This window comes from Rhipicephalus microplus, chromosome 6 (assembly GCF_043290135.1).
Source record: "Rhipicephalus microplus isolate Deutch F79 chromosome 6, USDA_Rmic, whole genome shotgun sequence".
Lineage (NCBI taxonomy): Eukaryota > Metazoa > Arthropoda > Arachnida > Ixodida > Ixodidae > Rhipicephalus > Rhipicephalus microplus.
The window spans coordinates 93,041,532-93,064,075 of NC_134705.1; the positions used below are offsets into that span (position 1 = coordinate 93,041,532).

The 22,544-nt window shown below is 46.0% G+C and overlaps 1 protein-coding gene across 1 annotated transcript in view; it reads left to right on the top strand.

The window, feature by feature from the left end:
• The first annotated feature begins 5,384 nt into the window (after positions 1 to 5,384).
• The window catches only part of LOC142765372 (protein Skeletor, isoforms B/C-like), a 68,653-nt gene continuing 51,493 nt past the window's right edge, over positions 5,385 to 22,544 (top strand). Inside the window, exons 1-3 of the mRNA XM_075866220.1 lie at positions 5,385 to 5,504; positions 16,207 to 16,279; positions 17,689 to 17,791. Coding sequence (XP_075722335.1) covers positions 5,441 to 5,504; positions 16,207 to 16,279; positions 17,689 to 17,791 — 240 coding nt within the window. The 5' untranslated portion in view covers positions 5,385 to 5,440. The remainder of the gene's footprint in view (positions 5,505 to 16,206; positions 16,280 to 17,688; positions 17,792 to 22,544) is intronic.

Sequence of the window (22,544 nt, forward strand, 5' to 3'; positions counted from 1 at the left end):
CCAACGAGTTGGTCGGTGACTGAGCACGTGAACTAATACACCACGCGAGTCCTCCGCCAATCCAGGGCCACGGGGAGATGCGACCAGGTACCCATGCCTCATATTTATTGAAATATGAAAGCAATGCTAACTCATTAGGCGGAATTTCCCACCGCCACATTTGATACTAAAAAGGCCACAGTCCAACATGTTCAATATGCTGCAAACGAAATTGTACCCGTCTCAGATAATATTTAGCAAACTCATGGACAACGTTGAGCCACACTGCCCCACTGGATAAAAACACGGCGTAGCCTGCCGCGAATTCTCCGGCAAAGTTCGGTACACCATGACGTCTCAGTCAACACATCTGAGGCCTAGCTGTTTGCGCTCACCAGCATGGGCTACGACGTGGAACTTCGGGCAGTCCAGAGGGCTCACAACTTGGTGGCAGGGTTTGTCCTACTCGTACCCTTGTGGGTGTAGCCCACAGCTGAATCACCCGCTTCAGGTGAATTGGGCCATAAGAACCTCAATAAACACCTTTGACCTTTGACCGACCAACCGACCGACCGACCGACCGACCGACCGACCGACCGACCGACCGACCGACCGACCGACCGACCGACCGACCGACCGACCGACCGACCGACCGACCGACCGACCGACCGACCGACCGACCGACCGACCGAGTGTCTGACTGATTGTTTGTTTCTCAAAGCCAAATGTCTAGTGTGCTCGCTTATCTCATCGTATACTATTCAGTTGAAAACCATAATACATGAGCACTGCAAGTGCCGCGTGCCTAGACAATTACACTGCAGCTGGGGCACACCAGACTCTTGAAACATTAACTCACCAAGTAAATAAACTGTCTGTTACGTACCCCTAGTTTGATATGAATAAATCACGCCTGATTAAATCAAGCAACAACTGTCACATCTAAGCATTAAGGAGAAAACAGTGAAAAGAACGTTTCGTTGGTACCACGCCGAAAGACCGAGCTTCTTGCTTCTCCGCTCGTTTGAATCTGATTAAAATACAGTTTCAGAATAGCCGAAGCAAAGCTTTGCGTTATCGTTTTGCGTCACAGCGCATTCTCTGTACACTAGCGCTTTGTGGACTCCCTTTTAATTGACGTATATAACATTCTACCGCAACGATCGCCAACTTAGCGTAGGTGCCATTCTAAAACTCCCAAATTTCGGGCGCACCTTAACGTAACCTAAGGAAAGTCAACAATCATAATAGCTTGTAGAACGCTCTGAAAAATTGTCTAGTGAATGATCAGCTCAATGTGACAATGGTTCATTAAAAAAACCATCAGGCCTGCGCCGAAGACGCGGCACAGTCACAGCGAAAGCTGAAAAGCGGCCTTTTAGAGCCTTTTCTAAACACTCTTGTTCGTGGCACGTACCCCTGCGGGGGATTGGCCAAGAATTAGGTGGTTTTATAAAATGTGCAGTTATTTGGGTAACTGCTACAAGCCCACTTGCTGGGTACCCGCTGTGCCATAAATAAGTATATTTTTTGTGTGGTAGGCTAGCATTCACTATGCTATATCCTTCGTCATTCTTCAGAGAAGCGTGGTATCCGAAGCACATTTGCTAGAATTGTGTGCAATTTTTCACGCAGTGGCTGACGACGATGAAAAATTGTACCCAAGTGGGTATTCGCCACAGTTAATAGATGATAAAGAACAAGCTTTTGTAATGGGTTGGAGCATTGGACAACCCAATCGTTACTTAATTCGTTACTCAATCGCACTCAATTTAGAAAAAAAATCAATGTTTCTGTTAATTTTTTCGCCAGGGTTTGATTATATACTTTCGCTTTTTTGTTAAGCTACCCGATTCTTGGCCGATCCGCCAGGGTGGGTGTGATCCAGAAGTTTAGGATCTGCATCTACATCTACATTTACTCAATTCGCATTGTGTTACACCAAGTTCTTCATTTGATGTTCTAAAACGCTTTATTGCTCTAGTAGAACTCGTGGTGAGGTTAGTTGGTGCATGTCTTGATTAAATAGTCAACGTCGTGCCGAATGAACAACCACACAGAGAAAGAAACACACATAGACACCAGCGGCGCTCACTCACAACTGTTTATTCATCAAGAAAACGGGCTAATAAAAACACGCTTCGTAGACACATGCGCAACATAATCACCCCTTCTATTACTTAATCAAGCTATCGGACACATGCTCTTTAGATAACGTGTTTCTGACTCCTACAGGTTCAACGACGTTTCGCTAGCACACTTATTACCCCGGTTCTTTATGTATTATGTCTACCAAATTTCCTGTGCTAACTTGTTTGTACTTCTTTCCAGGATCCTAATCTGCGTGGAGTCTGGTGTGCATCCACAAGCTGTAACATATGCGCGCTTAGATGCACACCGTCCTTATTCTTTAACGTGAGAGCGTATTCTCTCGCTTGATCATTGACGCAGCGACTCGTGTGACCAACATAGCTATTCTGGTTCGATAGGAGAACTTCATAAACCACTCCGGTGGCGCACTTTGTGAACGGCCGCACATGCTTCTTTTTGCAGCCTTTCAGCTTTTGAGCACGACTTCCATTGATGCGAGGGCACAACTTCGCCACTTTGTTGGGGTGGTGAGCACCAGCGGTACACCATGCTTATTCGCCATCTTTTTTGGGTTGTGTGAAACCTTATGAATATAAGGTACTACTTCCGGCCGTTCTTTATCCTTTCGTGCTTCAGCCAGGCCTTTTTTTACCTTCTGCCAAAGACATTCCACAACTGCACACAAAATCGAGTGACGGGACCAGGCTACCTTCAAATGGTGTAATTGTGCACTAAAGCTAGACCTCCTGAAATGCGAACAGGACTTCTGAAGTTGTAAGTGAGCGCCCGTGGTGTCTATGTGTGTTTTTTTCTCTGTGTGGTTGTTCATTCGGCGTGACGTTGACTATTCGATCAAGCTTTATTACTCACATCAACGCGATTCCTTTCCCGATATCAAGCCTGCCTAAGGCCAGTTTGGAAGTGAGTCACTAGCATCGGCTCGGCTCAGTGGTAGAATACTGGGCTGATCCACAGGGGGACCCTAGTTTGGATCCCATTGTGCTCTTGGTGTTTTATTGAGTTACTTATTTCGTGCTTTACTGGTTACGGATACCAGCGGCGGCGACGGACAACTACAGCGCCGCACGTGACCCATGTTCTGATGTCATAACAGCTTTCGCTGTGAAACGGAGTTATTTGGGATCCGCACGGATCATACCTGGTTAACAAACTCAATTCAGGCTAAAATGGCACACTTCATTACGCAAGGCTACTTAATTAGCACAGACGATACATATGAGGCATACAAATCAAATCTGCGTCTCTAAAAAAAATGCGCACCCCACCGGAAACTGACGTTTCTACAAAAGCTAATTGTGTGACATTAACATCTTAGCCAGAATGTCACCCCAGTGATTTTGCACTCTTTGGCTTGATTACCGTGTGTACCTCAAAGAAGACGACGAAGACGATTCGCACGGCTGGAACTTTCTGCGTCTGCACAAAAAGCTTTTCTCTTTGGTGATTTTCGACAGTACGTTCAGCACGGACGAGCTGCGAGAGTTCAAGCAATGGCACTGAAACCCAGCCACATCTTTCTTTTGATGTGCGTTGCAGCAAGAGGTATGTTTTATCTATTTTATATCGTAGCGCAGGTGATTATCAAGTGCGATGTCGTCACAATTGCCACCATTTTTATTCGTTTCGTTGTTGCGCGAATCGCGGTTTTCATGCACAGTATTTTATGTTATCCCACAAGCACGCACGCGGTTAGTGCTTGCGATGGCATCTGGTTTTCATTGGGTGCACGTTAAAAAACCCCAGGTGGTCAAAATTTCTGGAGTCCTCCACTATGGCGTCTCTCATAATCATATCGTGGTTTTGGGACGTTAAACCCCACAAATCAATCAATCAATAAATCAATCATCTGGTTTTCAATCACTAATTTCTGTAAGCTTTGAACTTTGATTGCTAAATTAGCCATTGTTAAAGCCATAGCTTAAGCTAGCGACGGCTATTTATTTTCCAAAGTGGGATACGCCAGGTATCGTTACCGGATAACAAAAGACACGGGCATTGTTATGTAAAGCCCGCCCCTTGATAAAGAAATCAAGCGACCGTTGTATAAAACCCGTAAAGGGAACTCTAATCTGAAACGCCTATGAATATCACCTATAAAAATTGTATCTTTTATCAATATTCTTTATAGGCTTGTACCCCCGTACTATTACCCATATGAGAAGACGTTTGTCGCTGTGAAGTCTTAAGTACGTGCCGTAAAGCCCCAAGCAAGCCCCCTTACCCTTTTAGAAAGTATAAGCAAATTCGCCACCAATTATGACGAACCGCCTCCCCCCCTTCACTGTTCTCCAACCTGTACTCCACAACAGAATCCTGTTGCAGTGGCTCATAGAAACCCCAGGTCTAACACTATATAGATACGTGAATCTTTTTGATATATTACAGTGTGTTGCTTTCAGGTTGCATTCTGATTTCACAAATTATTTGAACATGAGGAATAGCTTTACCTTTTGCCATAACAAACGTAATCTCACACGGGATTTCCCTTTGCTCAATAAAAACAGCAAATGCGCGTGAATTCAATAACGTCATTCATTCAAAACGTGGTTGTGTATTTATTTTAGAGGCTCTTCCACTGTCTCTTTAAATTGTAGCCTAAGACTACGCTAAGGGTATTCTATTTTTGTACGATTATTTTTCACCGAGGAAAAAAAGGAAGGGAGGTGCTTTTTTTTTGGGGGGGGGGGGGATTTTACGGTAACTGTAAAAGGCTACGTGTGAAACAGGTGGTGGTTGTTTACACTGAATGTAACTCACCAGTCTTATCGTACGGCCTTGTATATCAAGTTCTAACAGTAGTATGCCCCTCCAAGTTTTACTGCACCAGCAATTCCAAGCTCAGTCGCTCTATTATGGGATTGAAGATGAGTGAAGACAACGTTGCGGTGCAACATTGCGTTATCGAAAATAGCCATGTCATAATTTTTATTAGTAAGCAGTAAGCTTGCGAAGGGAAGTTAATTTTATTTGGTTTGGGATAACTGGCCAAACACCCTCCGAAGAGGAGTCCGCCGCTGTTGCTGGCCGCGTCCACGCTGGGACTCGAAGATTATGGCCCTCTGCCCGTTCGCAGGCATTCTGGACTGCCGAGTGGGTAAGTTTCTGCTAACAGCATCTAATGGTAGTGGTTTCATGCCATGAAATATGCTGGTTAGTTGTCTTTGGTATAACATAATGCCGATCATATCTCACAGAATCGCTACACTTTACACAGGCTTGATGGAGAAAGCTCAGCAGCAGATTTTCTTGAACGCATCTTCCGTGCCATTCTTTTGCAGGTACCTTGGCTGCATACCATGGCAAGTTCGTTGGCAAAATAGTAACCTACTACCACAATCTCACTGGTACGATGTACGCGGCTACGAATAGGAGCGTCGTCATCACGCACCTTCACTATGACGGGATGGGTCCAGGTAGGTTCCTTTTCAATTTCATTTGGGGGGTGAGAACTTAGTCAAGCGGATAATCGCTTTTATTCTCACCCCCTCCATCAACTGTGTATTGGTGGAAATAAAAACCATTATTATTATTATTATTATTATTTCCGTAAGAATAGAGGAAGGCCCGAATATAAAGTGGTCATTCCCACTTGACGAGAATTGTGACCCGCTGCACTGGGCGTACAACGTGAAGACGTATTTCACGCACATGTGCACATAGCACATTCAATATGTTAAGAAGCAACACAGACTTCGTATGGCTCAGCTAAACAATACTATTACGAGTGCTACATATACAGAAAGAACATAAATACAACAAAAGTACTCGCAAAGTATGCGTCCTAACATTTATGTTGTCTATCTGTGCTTCATTAGTATGCTGCTAAACACCAGATATCACTATTTAATTACAAACCAATCACGCAGATCTTGTTATGTGGGGTTGGTACAGTCAATCGCTTGTTCAAGAAATTCAACCATACGGGAAGCTTATATCGAATGCATTGCTCCTCGTATTTATTTATACAGAAGGGTACTTCCCGAATGCCCTGTTGCGCGTAGCACACAGCTAACATTGTGTTTTAAATTTTAATTCCACTAGGGCCATGAGATCGTGTGAGGACCATGAAATAAACGCGCCCAAATCCTTTAGTTGAACAACCCTTTACCTCCTCCTACACTCGGGCAAGTAATATTTTTTCTTTACTCCTTAAGCGCTATTTATTACAAGGAGTGTATAAGTAGAGGTTCGACATAGAGATGAAACTGAACCGAACAATTCCTCTATATGCGCATCGTGTGGTACACCACCTATTAGTCGAATGGCACTGCTTCACAATCTTTAACGCCGACTGGTGAGTCAGTGCTTTCGTAGCGTGCACAATAAAGAGCGAACGCTGTAGCGGAATGTATGCGCTCTACTGTGGGAGACCCATTGGCTTCACCGATCCCTAACACACCTGCAAGTAGAGTGTTTAAAAAGAGTGGATAGCGATTTAGAGTACTAGGCACTCCATTATGGGAGGGGACAGAGCCGTCCCGTGAGCTTCACACTTGATGTGTTTAGAGAAAATTATTCTCACGAACAGTGAACATCAAGTACAATCTAAAAGAACATCGCGACGGAACACAACATCCTCAGACACACCAAAAATTGTTACAAAAAGATATGTTTACATATGTACATTACATGGTAAACCAAGGAGACAGAAACGAAACGTAAATATACAAATCTGTTAAGTATTTACATGGTATTGAACTAATTAGTTCAATACCATGTATTGGAGGAATTGAACTAATTAGTTCAATTATCCCATTTTTAATTCATATGTCAGGGACACTAATCACTTTCTGCGTGACATTTTGAATATGCGTGTTCCGAGTGAGGCTCTTCTGGTCACACTAGATGTGGTGTCACTGTACACAAATATACCCTATGCGGACAAAATTCGTTCTGTACTCCAAGTATACAATGACTCGGTAAATGACAAACCCATCGAAGGTTCCACCTTAGGCACTATTTTATCACTGATACTCGAGCTTAACAACTTCGAATGAATTTAACGGTGAAAAATATGTTTAAACCAGCGGCACCTCGATGGGCACCGAAATAGGTCCCAATTATGCGAACATGTTCATGGGAAATCTAGAAAATAACTTTCTCGCCACTTGTGACCTTAAACCACTCTATTACAAAAGCTTCATTGACGACATTTTCTAAATTTGGCACCATGGTGAAGCGGCATTACATTCTTTCATTGCAGACTTCAACAAAGTAGAACCATCCATCTTATTTTCTCACTCCTATTCACCAGTCACCATAAACTTCCTTGATGTAGCTTTAAGCAATGTAAACTAACGAGAAACGTATACAGGAAGCCCACTGACCGACGAAGATATCTTCATTTTAAAAGTAGCCATGTCAAACACTGCAAAACAAGTATCCCCTATAGCCAAGCTATTCGTTTTAAAAGAATTTGTTCGGACAACAGGGATTTCACTCGCAACTGTGACCAGCTCCGTAAAGCATTAACCGAACAACAATTTCCTTCACAAAAAATTGACGACGCACTCCAACGGGCCAAATGTCTCGACCGGAAAGAGCTCATCAGTAAGGACAAACGATTAGCGCCACCTTCCCGAACCAACATCGTTCTAACGCATTCTGCATATATTCCTAACGTGTCGCATATACTCAGAAAGCATTACAACTTACTGACACAGAGCGATCGGCTTAAGGACATCTTCGCTGAATCAGCGCGGGTTGTATATCGGAGATCAAGGAACTTGCGCGACATGGTAACTTTTTCCAAGACTAGATTCATTGCTCCCGTTGGTTGTCACCCCTGTAAAAAAACGCGATGTAAAGTCTGTGCGCACATGAACACTGCGACTGTTGCTAAAAGCACGGCATCTAACTTTTCACTTAGGATTAAAGGGGACTTAAACTGCGATAGCAGCAACATCATTTATGTGCTCAGATTTGGGTGCACGTTAAAGAACCCCAGGTGGTCTAAATTTCCGGAGCCCTCCACTACGGCGTCTCTCATAATCATATAGTGGTTTTTAGACGTTAAACCCCACATATCAATCAATCAACATCATTTACCTACTTGAATGCTCAATCTGCCACATGCTATACATCGGTCAAACCGATACATCTTTTCGCATCCGTTTCAACAACCACAAATCACACGTAAACAGTTTGTCACATCTTCAATTGTCCAAGCATTTTCATCTACCAGGTCATTCGTTTGACAAGATTATGGTGGCACTATTAGAATCAGGCTTTAAATTGCACCATGATCGCGAAATTCGAGAATCGTTCTTGATTCACAAGTTCAACAGTCTGTTATCCTGCATTATCAAATGCGTAGGCAAAGTGTCATGCCTTTCTACGATGCCATGACGTCCACAATTTTGCGAAATATTTAAAGCATTCCTAACGCATTCTATACTTTCTAAAGGTTATGACACATTTAATATTTTTTATTTTTTATCATTATTTTTTTCATGCGTGATCCTCGTCGTCAAGGTTGAATGTTACAAATGCCTTTTTACATGCCGACAATCTTGTCTATTGTATTACATTTTTTATTGGTTTTTTAGCGTAGTCACGGCTGTTTCAAAGAATTTTTGTGACACTCACATGCTGATCACACGTGTTTTGTACTGACGTGTTCATGCCTGCCCATAAAAGCGGCCACATACTCGTGTTTCTGTTAATCCTGACGAAGGCCGTGCCATGGCCGAAACGTAGAGTAAACAACTATCAAATTTTCGTGACTGTGCTCTTTTATTCCTAATTTTATATATATATTGTAACGGGGTTTATTTGCAGCGCAGAACGCAGAAAGCGAAGCAGTCAGCAGCGTCCGGCCAAGCGCAGCAAGCACGAGCTTATGCTGATGGCGATGCCTCTGATGCGCCGAGAAATGCCGCTGAAGCTCCTCTTCTTCACTACAATCGCCCTCCGCACAAAAAGACGCCATCCTGGCGGATTAGGGAGAAGAAACGACTAATGGGTCGTAATATGGCTTGAGACGAGAGACGTGGACAGTGTCGCGGCCGCGGTATCGTAGGTCTGTGGATGGGATGATGGGCTCCACGATATAGTTGACGAGTGACGTTTGCTCTACAACGCGGTATGGCCCGATGTATTTGGGAAGAAGTTTTGTGGAGCGGCCAGGCGCGGTAGCAGGTGCCCGAAGCCATACTAATGAACCAGGTGGAAAGTTCGGAGCCGAACGGTCCCCAGTCTGGCGGGATTGCTGCTGCCACTGGTCCTCGGTAGAAAAAGAGCGGGCAAGCTGGCGGCATTCTTCAGCATGTCGGGCAGCTTCGGACAGAGTTGTACTTTCGGACTCATAATGTTTATATGGAAGAATAGTGTCTACTGTATTTCAAGGTTCTCGTCCGTACAAAAGAAAGTATGGCGAAAACCCAGTAGTAGCTTGTACGGCAGTATTATACGCGTAGGTGACGAACGGGAGAACTTGGTCCCAATTTGAATGATCAGAGGCGACGTACATCGACAGCATACTTCCAAGAGTACGGTTGAAGCGCTCCGTCATGCCATTTGTTTGAGGGTGGTACGCTGTACTTGTGCGGTGCACGATTCGGCATTCGTTGAGTAATGCCTTCAAGGCGTCAGAAAGGAAGGCACGGCCTCTGTCACTTAGGAGCTCGCGAGGGGCCCCATGACGCAGAATGAAACGTTGCAATAGAAACGTTCCAACGTCACGGGCTGTGGCAGTCGGCAGCGCGGCTGTTTCGGCATAGCGTGTCAGATGGTCTATCGCAACAATAATCCAGCGATTACCAGCTAGAGTTGATGGTAGTGGTCCGTAAATGTCAATGCCGACGCGATCAAAAGGTCGACTAGGACAAGGAAGAGGTTGTGACGGGTAGACTTGCCCGGGAGGTAACTTTTGTCGTTGGCACTGAGCACACGAGCGAATGAACTTTCGCACGTAGTTATACATGCCACGCCAATAATATCTGAGTCGAAGCCTAGCGTATGTCTTGAAGAGGCCTGCGTGGGCGCACTGTGGGTCCGCGTGAAAAGCTTCGCAGATGGCAGCTCGAAGATGGCGGGGTATCACAAGGAGACACTTGCGACCGTCAGAAAGGTAGTTGCGTCGATAAAGAAGATCATCCCTTAGGCAAAAGTTGCTAGCCTGGCGGCGGAGAGCGCGAGACGGCGAAGGAGTGAGAGGATCAGAAAGAATGCTTATGAGGCCACTGATCCAGGGATCCTTTCGTTGTTCCACCGTCATGTTGCGCAAGGCGGATGACGCAAGTGCAGGCTCGAGAGAAGAGAGGCAAACACCTTCATCCGATATGGGTGAGCGAGAAAGGGCGTCGGCGTCCGTGTGCTTACGACCAGATCTGTAAATAACGCGGATGTCGTATTCCTGAAGTTTGAGCGCCCAGCGAGCAAGTCGTCCGGAAGGGTCTTTAAGTGTGGATAGCCAACAAAGGGCGTGGTGGTCAGTGACGACGTCGAATGCGTGACCATACAGGTAGGGGCGAAATTTTCCAAGGGCCCAAATAATAGCTAAACACTCTTTCTCGGTCACGGAGTAGTTAGCCTCGGCTTTCGTCAAAGTACGGCTTGCGTAGGCGACGACATATTCATCAAACCCTGCCTTTCGTTGCGCGAGCACAGCGCCAAGTCCAACACCGCTGGCATCAGTATGAACCTCCGTGGGAGCGGCAGGATTGTAGTGGCGGAGGATGGGTGGTGAAGTCAGCAGGTGGCGTAATTTGGTGAATGCATCGTCGCATGCTGGTGACCAGGTGGAAAGGTCCTTGTCGCCGCTAAGAAGGTCCGTAAGGGGCGCACATATGGAAGCAAAATTTCTAAAAAAGCGTCGGAAGTATGACGACAAGCCGACAAAGCTTCTAAGTTCCTTCAAGTTTTTTGGCTTCGGAAAATCGGCGACTGCTCGAAGCTTGGCGGGGTCGGGAAGTATGCCGTCCCGCGATACGACGTGGCCAAGAATGGTGAGCTGCCGAGCACCAAAACGACACTTCTTGAGGTTGAGTTGAAGGCCGGCGTCAGTGAGACGTGTGAGGACGTGCTCGAGACGATTTAAATGGGTGTCGAAATCGGTGGAAAAGACAACTACGTCATCGAGGTAGCATAAACATGTGTTCCACTTGAGGCCTCGTAAAATAGCGTCCATCATTCTTTCAAAAGTGGCTGGAGCGCTACAAAGGCCGAAAGGCATAACGGTAAACTCGTATAACCCATCAGGTGTGACAAATGCTGTTTTCGGTCGGTCAGATGCTTCCATAGGAACTTGCCAGTATCCAGACCGTAAATCCAGCGAAGAAAAATATTCTCCTCCCTGCAAACAGTCAAGGGCGTCGTCTATTCGAGGTAACGGGTAAACGTCCTTGCGGGTGATCTTGTTTAAACGTCGATAATCCACACAGAACCGAATGGAGCCGTCCTTCTTCTTAACAAGAACGACCGGTGACGCCCAGGGACTGTTAGAAGGCTGTACAATACCCCGCTGGAGCATGTCAGCAACCTGGTCGTCAATAACACGGCGCTCCGACGCTGAGACTCGGTAGGGGCGCTGCCGTAGAGGCGTATGGCTTCCTGTGTCAATCTTGTGAGATATGTTCGATGTGCGACAAAGGCCAGAAGCGTGGCTGTCAAAAGAAGTACGAAACTTTTGCAGCAAGTTCACTAACTGGCTTCGTTCTGACGAAGACGTTGCGACATCGATGGAGCGGTGGAAAGCGTCAAGGAGTGACTGGTCAACAACAGTCAGAAATGAGTGCGCTGAGGTCCGTAGAAAGTAAACTAGATGGAGCGTCAAAAATGTGACGGGCGTCGATAGGATGCACGTGACCGAGACATTCACCATAGAATAAAGGTAAAGGCCCTTCTAGCGTATTGTACACGAGCATCTTCGTGACGCCATGGTGGAGAGTAAGGAGAGCAATGGGCAGTGGAGAACATTTCCGTTGAATGAACAGGGCAGAGGGCGTAAATACAACATCACCGTCGGAAATAGCGTCACACGACACAGTCACCAGCAGAGAAGAGCGCGGTGGTACGGTGGTGTCGTCGGAAACAAACAGTTTATAACACGGCAGGGAGGCTTCGACAGCGTCAACATCAGGAAGTGCAGATAGCTCAAGTTCAGCGCGACAGCAGTCAATGACGGCATTATTATTCGCAAGGAAGTCCCAGCCGAGTATCATGTCATGGGAACACGAGGGCAGCACTACGAATTCGACAATATACACAATCCCTTCGATGACGACTCGTGTGGTGCAGGCTGCGAGAGGTGTTACACTTTCTGCGTTAGCCGTTCTAAGAGAGAGGCCGGATAATGGTGTCAGAACTTTGCGGAGTTTGCGGCACAGGTTCATGGACAGGACGGATAGAGCGGCTCCGGTGTCAACAAGCGCCATGACGACGATACCATCGACTGACACTTCAATGACGTTAGCTGGACAGGGGCGAGGACTTGTGCATGGCGACGGGGACGCAGTTCGTGCCTCGGGAACTGCGGCCATTAGTTTTCCTGGTCGGTGGGTCCGGAACGGCGACGCATAGGGGAAAGCGAACGTCGACGTGGAGATGGGGAGCGGCGGGTCGGGCCGTGTGGACGATCAGAAGGAAAGGAAGAGGAAGGAGGGCTTGAAGGCGTAGACGAAAACTGAGGGTCGAAAGAGGGCATTCGTCGAATGTTCTGGGCAGCCTGGCGACGACGACAATAACGTGCCACGTGGCCAACACCACCACAAGAAAAACATATGGGACGGTTGTCGTAGGTCCGCCATTGGTCGGAGTAGACTCCGACTTGCGGCTGGGGGGCAGAAAACTGCGGCCGAGGTGGTATCTGCATAGGCGGCGGTGAATAGGTCGGCGGTGAATAGGTCGGCGGTGAATAGGTCGGCGGTGAATAGGTCGGCGGCGAAAAGGGCGGCGGCGAATACATAGGCGCTGACTGGAACGCAGGCTGTCGAGGTCGAGCAACGGCTTCGGCGTACGTGAGAGGTGCGGCGACTGGGGGAGGTTCACGGGCGGGAGGAAGAACTTGTGCGACCTGGTCTTGAATGAAGTTGCGGAGTGTAGACGGCGATCTGCGTGGTTGATCGGGTACACAGGACATCAAAGAGAGCTGACGAGCGACCTCAGCGCGGATGAACTCTTGGATCTTGGAGAGAAGAGGGGCATGGTCTTCTCCTATGCCAAGGGTGGAAAGGCTGGACGAAGAGTCGTCGAGCACCGAGGGACGTCGGGTGGAAAGACGTTGCCTGCGCAACTCGTCAAAACTCTGGCATAACTCGGTCAGTTCTAGGACAGTGCGAGGACTCTTTGAAAGCAACATTTGGAAAGCGTCGTCCTCAATGCCCTTCATGATATGCTTGATCTTAAGCTCTTCGGACATTGACTCGTTCACTCGCTTGCAAAGGTCCAGAACGTCCTCAATATAGCTTGTGAAATTCTCACCAAGCTGCTGGGACCGAGTATGTAAGCGTTGTTCTGCACGGCGTTTGCCTACCTCAGGCCGCCCGAAAACTTGTGTGAGGCTCGTTTTGAAGGCCGACCATGTAGGGAGTTCCGCTTCGTGGTTTATAAACCACAGCTTGGCCACGTCCGACAGGTAGAAAGAGACGTAGGCCAACTTGGCGGTGTCATCCCATTTGTTGTGAGTACTCACTCGCTCGTACATTGAAATCCAGTCGTCAACATCCTTGTCTTCTGTGCCTGAGAAGACAGGGGGATCTCGCAGACGCAGAGAACCGGCGCAGAGAACAGTAGGCGGTGCCGGTGGAGGAGTTGGAGCGGCGCTTGCGTCGGTAGGCATAATGGATGGTAAAGTGCGATTCCGAAGCTCCAGGGTGATCGAAACCCAGCAGAATCCACCACTTGTAACGGGGTTTATTTGCAGCGCAGAACGCAGAAAGCGAAGCAGTCAGCAGCGTCCGGCCAAGCGCAGCAAGCACGAGCTTATGCTGATGGCGATGCCTCTGATGCGCCGAGAAATGCCGCTGAAGCTCCTCTTCTTCACTACAATATATATATATATATATATATATATAAACCAACAACATAGATATTTGCATCACCAGAACCGGTAAGTTGATATCAAGCGCTAGTGCTCGCAGTGATGGTAGACCTGGACACTGACTGTAACAAAATCAACTTTAACGAAAGGCACCTAACTACATTTGACATTGCATGAACTTTATGGCTGTATTGTATAAACACCTATGTATTGTTTAAAAAATTGGATTGCCAGCACTGCAACCATTAATGATGCTTCGTTAACATTACAGCATATTTAAAACGCAGCTCGGACAGCTGGTGTGGTACCGTAGTAGAATAATTGATTACCACGCCAAATGCTGGAATTAGATTCCTGTTAGGAACCTGACATTTATCATGTGCATTCGTTGGTAGAACGCTGCGTATATCTTTTTACGCGTTAAACTTACCCTGGCCTCTTCTCAGAGAGAGAGAGAGAGATAAAGATGCAAGGAAAGGCAGGGAGGTTAACCAGACGCACATCCGGTTTGCTACCCTGCACTGGGGAAGGGATAAAGGGGAGAAAAGAGGTTGCAGAAAGATGAGAAGGCACACACAATCACGAGCACACTCGGGGAGCACACACAGTCTACAGGCGGCCGCTCAGGTTTGTTGACTTTAGGTAAAGTAGCAGTGCTTTAGTTGCTTTCTGCGCAACTGAGGCAGATGCCCAAGGTCCAAGTATCTTCTGCACACAAAATGGTCCGGGGTCAAGTCGATTCAAAACCATCCGGAGCTGGCATCGCTGTGTGTCGTAGCAAGCGCAGCTGCACAGGACGTGTTCGATGGTCTCTTCAGATCGCTTCTCGGCCTTTTGGCTAAGATCAAAGTGTTGCCTGTTCTCAGCGTTACTGGGTAGATATAGACTGTCGATCTCCTGTGGCACATACCCTTTCCGTCAGACATGTGGCACATACCCGCGGGTGCGTATGTGCCACACGTCTGACGGAAAGGATTTGACACTGTACGCGACGGGCTTGTGACATTATTCATGTCACGACCAGTGAGTCACATTCATCAAACCATCTTACTTTCCCGTAGAAATTTTTGTTAACCCCAAGTTAGTAAACTAGATCCTGAGAGCACCCGGACCTAGGCAGATAAATAGATAGATAGATTGATCAATAGATAGATAGATAGATAGATAGATAGACAAATAGATAAAAGATAGACTGACAGACGGACAGACAGACAGACAGACGGACAGACAGAAGGACAGACAGACGGACGGAAGGACAGACGGACGGACGGACAGACGGACAGACAGACGGACGGGCGGACAGACGGACGGACGGACAGACGGGCGGACAGACGGGCGGACAGACGGGCGGACAGACGGGTGGACAGACGGGCGGACATACAGACGGACAGACAGACGTACAGACGGACAGACGGACAGACGAACAGACAGACAGACAGGTAGACGTCTAGATAGATAGATAAATAGATAGACAGACATCTAGATAGATAGATAGATAGATAGATAGACAGACATCTAGATAGATAGATAGATAGATAGATATATAGATAGATAGATAGATAGATAGATAGATATATAGATAGATAGATAGATAGATAGATAGATAGATAGATAGATAGATAGATGCCTGAAGTCTCTGCAGTAAGCAGAGAACTGCTTAACATTTGAAAGAATGAAAGAAGGAAAAGTTGTAGTGCAGGTGAGCAAACGTGAAGCTTCACCCCCTTCCATTTTCTCTTTGGGTAAGGACTCACAGCATTGCTGGCGTAATTGCACGGATCGCCAAACACCGTTGATCTCTAATAATGGTACACTGTATATTTTCTCGCTATTTTCACTGAGCTTGGTTGAACGCAGCTGAGAAAAGTTTAAAAAAATTTGTTTTGATGTGCACCGAACTACACAGAGACGTGTGTCCATAAGTTTGTAGCCCTCGCAGCAGCAACTATTCCAACGTTGTCGTAAGCTGATAGTTTTTAATAATTGAAAGGAACAAATACTTAAAATATCTACTTCAGTTCACCTGAAACGGTTACCTTTAGCCTAAAGCATTTCAGAACATTTCAAGGATTACGATATGTGCCGTCGCAATGTAGACTGAGAAACTGAGGTACTTTTTGTGTACGATCTTGCAGCCGCTTACTTCTGGGCTTCACAGAGAAACGACCTGGACGAATCCGGTGACCAGCTTCTTGATGAAAACCAGAGGTGCGTACAAATGGTAGAGTTCGTACTGTGGTCAGTTTAACAGAAAGGCAATCCTCAGCTCACAGAGCTTCCAGTAGTATTTACGTCACTATTAGTAGTCCCCCGTTATACCAACCCCGTGTTTCATTCATTTGTTACCCCATTCCTTCATTGCTGAAATCGCCTATTAACAGCTCTGTGATTTAGTGGACGTGAACTTTTGTTGCATGGAAAACACAAGAAACAATTCAAAACATGAAACTTCAAAAATCTATTGTACAGAAATGTAGTAAAAAAATTCGATGTCTGAAAGGAGAGAAAGAGAAACTACAGCATCTCGAAATGCGAAGATCCTAAGGAAAGGTTGCATTACGTGAGCGGTTGAAAGTATATCTACACAAAGTGCTGAGATTAGGCGAAATAGAAAGATGCAAGCATCAAGTGATAGCCCACTCAAGTGCATACGCGAGAAGTGGTTGTGAATGTGAATCTATGCATGTACGAGACCTTGGAACCTTGTGGGGCTTTGCGGGGCTTTGCGGAGGCGGCTCTCGAAGCATCGAGAACGTTCTGTACTATATACCAAAATTCTCACCACTTATAACAGGGGACAGACATCTTTGTTGGGCAGCTATTCGTGAAGTGGTAAGGATGATTTTAGAGCATCCGCTCAGAGCTTATCCTTTTCGGACCACCAGTTTACAATCGCCATCAGTTGTGACGTAAACAAAGCCGCAGCACTTACGCTGCCCGGGCCGACAGATGATAACTGGTTTCAACGTAATGCATGCTTTCTCTGAACGTGAGCCCGAGAGTTAAAAAAAGTTGGCACATCTAACGTGCAGCAGGAATCAATGATATGCGAAGCATGAATGAGGAAGGTAGATATGTCACTTTAAAATCCCCACAACATTAGCTACTGATTTTAATATCACACCATTGAGCACTACACAGTTTTGATGTAGAGATTTGAGAAAGGTTAGTAGGAATTTGAGAAAGGTTACCATGAAAGGCGTTTCCATTGAGAGAGATAAAAATTATTACTATAAAAACCGTCAATGGCGACATTGTTTCCCTTGAGCAACAAGTCATGAATATGCAGAAAGCACGTGTTATCTTTGAGCTGAAAACGGGAGTGATTAGATCAGGTGAATGAAATGAGCAACAATGTCTTTAGGTTTATTTCACCCGTTAAAGAGTGATTATGCACAATATCTCGTTTTGTGTCACATTGTTGCTATTCAGATGAAGTAAGCATACCATCAATTTTAAAAACGCCGCATGTGATACTATACCAGTTATTGGAAAGTGAAAGTTTAAGAACTCATTTTCTCTGTGAAACACAAAATCAATGACAAATGGTTTTGTTGTACGTTGTTCTTCAATATTATTCATACCAGTTGTTGTTGTTGCCTTTGTTCAAATCGCAGCCCAAAGGTTCTGAAGCCCTACCATAACGCCACAGTTTTGTTGATCTTGCCTAGAAAGGTGTCTGAATACAAGTCTCTGGGAGTCTACTGCAAATTGTTTGGGGTATGTAGCTCCTATCTCGATTCACTTGTTGCTTTTACAGAAAAAAAATTGCGCTTGAGGTGCTGCAAGAAATGTCCCCCTATGCATTGATAATACCACTATCCATTGATAATACAGTTTAACATTTGATCAAGAATTTATATTATACCTTGTGCTTCTCAATGCATATTTCGCGTTTCTTTCGCAAGAAATATCATTGAGAAGTTCTTTCAGGACCAATAATCAATCTTCACATCTCGCATTGCTCTCTATTTTTAACTTTCAGCTTATCACTGACAACTAGTAAAAATTGGCTACAGGAATTGGGCGAAACTTTGGTGGACATCGGAGTGGCTGAATGGTATTGCACTTGTTATTGAAAGCACACTGAACCTTAGTAATTCACTGTAACAGTTGTATGGAATAGTTATTGAGCTACAAATAAAGCAGCACTGAAATTATATGTTGTTTATTGAAAGTATAAACACGGTACGTTCATTAGTTGCTAAATTTTTGTAGCCATACAAGTGCAATACGCAGCCTAAATACGAACAACACCTGCTGGCATTGTGCTGAAGGTTTTACATAGAACTTCTTGAGTTTTTCCTTGTGTGCTTGCGGTTTACATACCCATTTCGTAAATTGAAGAAATGCTGGTGGGTGCAGTTGTGTCGGTTTTTGTGAGCACACAGATCATTGTAGCATACATGTGCATTTCAGGTGTATGTTTGCTTAGGAATTATAGTAGCCCTGCGCGCGTGCTATAATAAAAAAGTTTATCGCCTGCTACAATGCCTTCCGAAGCGCCTGGAAACCCGAGAACAAAGGGAACAAGGCGGCAATATAAAAACACCAGACACGGCCCCAAAGTGAATTTATGAGCTCATAGAAATTCACTCGAAGTCAATTTTTTGTAAGTTTCGTGAGCATTCGTTTTCTATCAAGAGCCCCAGTAAAATAAAACAAACGCGAACGTGCGGAAACTTTACTTAAGCTAAAACTGTAAATAACCGCACCATCAAAGAAGAAAACCAAATTATAATATATATATCATTTGTTTCGAAAGTTACAGAAATCCATGAGGTACATTTATATTAGAAAATATCAATTGTTATGGCACGACACCAACGCAGTCAAGTACTTCCGAAACATACCCCGAATGCAAACAACAAGCATTTTCATTTCTCATGGTTTTCGAATAAAAGGCTGGAGAGTTGGAGAAAACGAACTCACCTTCAGCGTTGGCAGAGGCGTGTAGTTTTTTATCCACATATCCAAGGAATACTAAACGGACATTAATGTAATTGCGTTCGTTCCTCCAGCTTAGCATAAAAAAAAGCCGCTTGATTTCTCACACACGCACACTTGTATCCATGTCAAGGTCGCACACGTTATGAAACTAAGCCTCACATGCATCCCGCGTTACAGCCACCCCAGAAAAACGTGCTTGCATGCACGTCCACGGCCGCTGAACATGCCACAAAGTAGCTTCTTCGCTAATGCGTTTACACACTTTCGATGAGTGACGATATTTACACAGCACGATGTGATGTGCGAGAAGGCGAGCGCGCCTCTCGTCACTGGCACATCCGAATTCTCTGTGTTCAGCTGACACAGACGGCCACACGGATATTCATCCGTGTCACCGTTGGCAGCGCCGCTACGAAGCCCGTCAGGTAGTTAGGCTACCATTACCGTTATTAGTTCTTTGGAGCTTACCGGTTAACGACCTTCTAACTATTCATGATTGCTGACGCAATGCAAAACTTTATTAATTTATTCTCTGGCGCGCTCTTTTCGTTATGGCACTATGACATGGCGCGCAGGCTAGAGTTCGAGTTGCAACTTGTTGGCATAGTTTTTGCTAGGAGCTAATGTCATGGGTCGTTCTTTCGCCAACCACAGCAGTATGATAAAACAAAGTGTAAAAAAAAGATAGTTCCTCTGATATCTCGTTGCGGTGCGGTTTGCGGTGCGCGCCCTTATCTACACCACGTGCAGGCAGGCGTATTCTGTGCCAAGGCCTGTGTTCATTGTGTGCTTGGGTGTTAATAAACGATGGCTACCTTAAAACGCTCTATGTGAACGTTGCATTTTCTAACCAATCTTCTTTTAGGACCACCGTGGTCGAGTAGTGGTTGCGGTGTTCGGCTGTTGCCAAATATCGCGGTTTCAATCTCGGTCGCGGTAGTAGCATTTAAAAGTGAGAGCGTTAAACAGACCATTTTGCAGAAACCTCGGGTGTCGGTGTCGGCATAGCATTAGTGTTGAGTGCGAAAATTACGCCAGGTCCCGCTAAAGAGAACCTTATGTAGATGCGAAGCAACGGCCGCTAACTCTTACACCAGCGGCGACGTTGACGCTGGCGCTCATCGCGGTGTCGCGCAAGGGAGCTATTTCCGTGGCGTCCAATTGTTGGACCAACACTTCCCCTAGAAAGATGTCTGAGGCCATAGAGTTTCCCACAATACTTACTAGAGGGAACTCTGGCGCATGTGTCTATGGGAGCTGCAACGCACGGCGCTTCAGCAAGCATAGGAATGAAGGGTAGTACACACATTTCTCTAATTTTTGTACTTCTGGCCTGCTTCTGGCTCCGTGTGTGTTCGTGTGGCTTGGAGCTGTTTTTTTTGACGAAATTATAAATTAGCAAATGTTCCCCGTTTGCGCTTCACAACCTTATTCTTTTAAGCTTACTATTTCGAATCAAGTCCTTAAGTTCAAAAGGGTTTGTTCTTTCTTTTAAAACAAAACCGTAACCAGTAATAAACGAAGCCACAAGTACCATTCGCCGCCCGCAAGTACAAAGACTAGGCAAATGTGTGTACTACCCATCATTTTCATGGTCGCTGAACGATCGCAGCGCCAAAGTACCCTCTAGGTAATTTTGGGAAACTCTATGCATGAGGCATCGCACGCTTTCTCACGGGGACGGGAGGTTTTTCGAAGTTCAGTGCTTTCTCACTCACAGCTGACACTACTACTTCCGCTGGACTCAAAAGTGTCGCCATCACAGAGACACGACTGTGTGGCCTCCGATACAGCAGTAAACATTCCTTTATTGTCAGAGGTGGTGATGTTTAAAGCGGTCGCCGCAGTGAGCGCTCGCAGCCTACACTGTTTTGAGGAGTGTAGAAGGAGAGAAAAGCAGTGGGCTGGGAACTGGTTCTTCGGGTCACGTCGCAGGCATCTTTCTAAAGGAGGCGTTGCTTGGACATGTTCGATTCGACAGCGCACGTTAGGTTGCGCAAAAAAAAAAGAAAGGTCAGTCATGACGTCATGGCGCGCTTAACCACGTCAGCGCAACGAACTCGCCAGCACATTCCCTGTGTTAAACGAAACTAAGTGGATGAACTGTTCAGTAAAAAGACTCCTAAACGCAATTGGCAAGTCTGCGTGTGCGTACGTGTTGAGGTGTTTTAAGAGCGATACAGAGAATGCGTACCGACCTTTCGAGGGTGTCAGGTGGGCTGTCGCGTTAAACCCAATTTAAGGGTTAACGCGTTTACAGTATATGCACGGGTCAAAGATGTGCGTCCGAAAGCGGATGTCTGGGGGCAGCATTCGTCGTGGCGAGACGCATTCCATCTGTTTCATATGTGTCGAGAGTTGTGAGAGCTGCGTGGCGTCAAAATATTATTACGGAAGAAAGAGAGGAAACAGGCGGCGTGCTCCAGCCTGTGAGGAGAGGCAGGCGAAATCGGACATACCCAAGGATTGGACACGGCGAAAATAGCTCCCCTGGAAAGCAAACTGGGGAGGCGCAAAGCACGCAGAAAGGAACCGGTGTTTCCTACTAGAACATGTCAATCGCTGCTAATGGGCACTGAGAGACAGAAGACACTGATTGGACACAGATACCCACGGTCAACTTTTAGTTAACACGCACACTGCGGTTTGTCGTTGTTCAACAACGCACAAGAGGAATCTCCCGCCGGCACTACCTTGGAGTGACATCAATATCCAGTGCCTATATATATGGAGTGGGCAGTGAACGGTTGTGCAGTACGAATGACAAATCTATCACAAGGTTTACAGAATTCATCAACAAACATTGGGAACAGGGTACCATCCCAAAGGACTGGAAATACGCAGAAATAATAATGATTGCAAAGTCTGGAAAGGCTCCTAGGTTGGAAAATTTAGGACCCTTTTCGTTCACCTCATGTTTGGGAAAAGTATATGAGAGAATCGTGCTTCAGAGGCTGGAGACCTACCTGGAAGACAGCGAACTCATTTCGCACACCATGTTTGGCTTCCGAAAATGCCTCTCAATACAGGACATCCTCCTACAAATCAAGGAGCAGGTGCTTACCGATGTCCCAAAATATGGCGAAAACGTATTACTTGCACTGGATCTTAAGGCTGCTTTCGACAATGTCAGTCATAGGGCTGTACTAGAGGGGCTTAGCAAATTAGGTTGCGGAAAGAGAATACACAACTACGTCAAAGCTTTTCTCAGTAACAGAACCGCCACAATTGGTATAGGAGGCATCCGCTCTGATACGTTTAGTATGCCCACAAAAAGAACACCCCAAGGTTCTGTGATATCGCCGATGCTGTTAAACATCATTATGATCGGCTTAGCTAGGAGCCTCGAAAACATTGAAGGACTCATACATGCCATCTACGCAGACGATGTTTCAATCTGGGTGATGAGAGGATCTCTAGGACAAAAACAAGATCATCTGCAACGCGCAGCAGATACAGTTCACGACTACGTGCGTCAATGTGGCCTCGTCTGCTCTCCGGAGAAATCAGAAGTCCTGAGAGT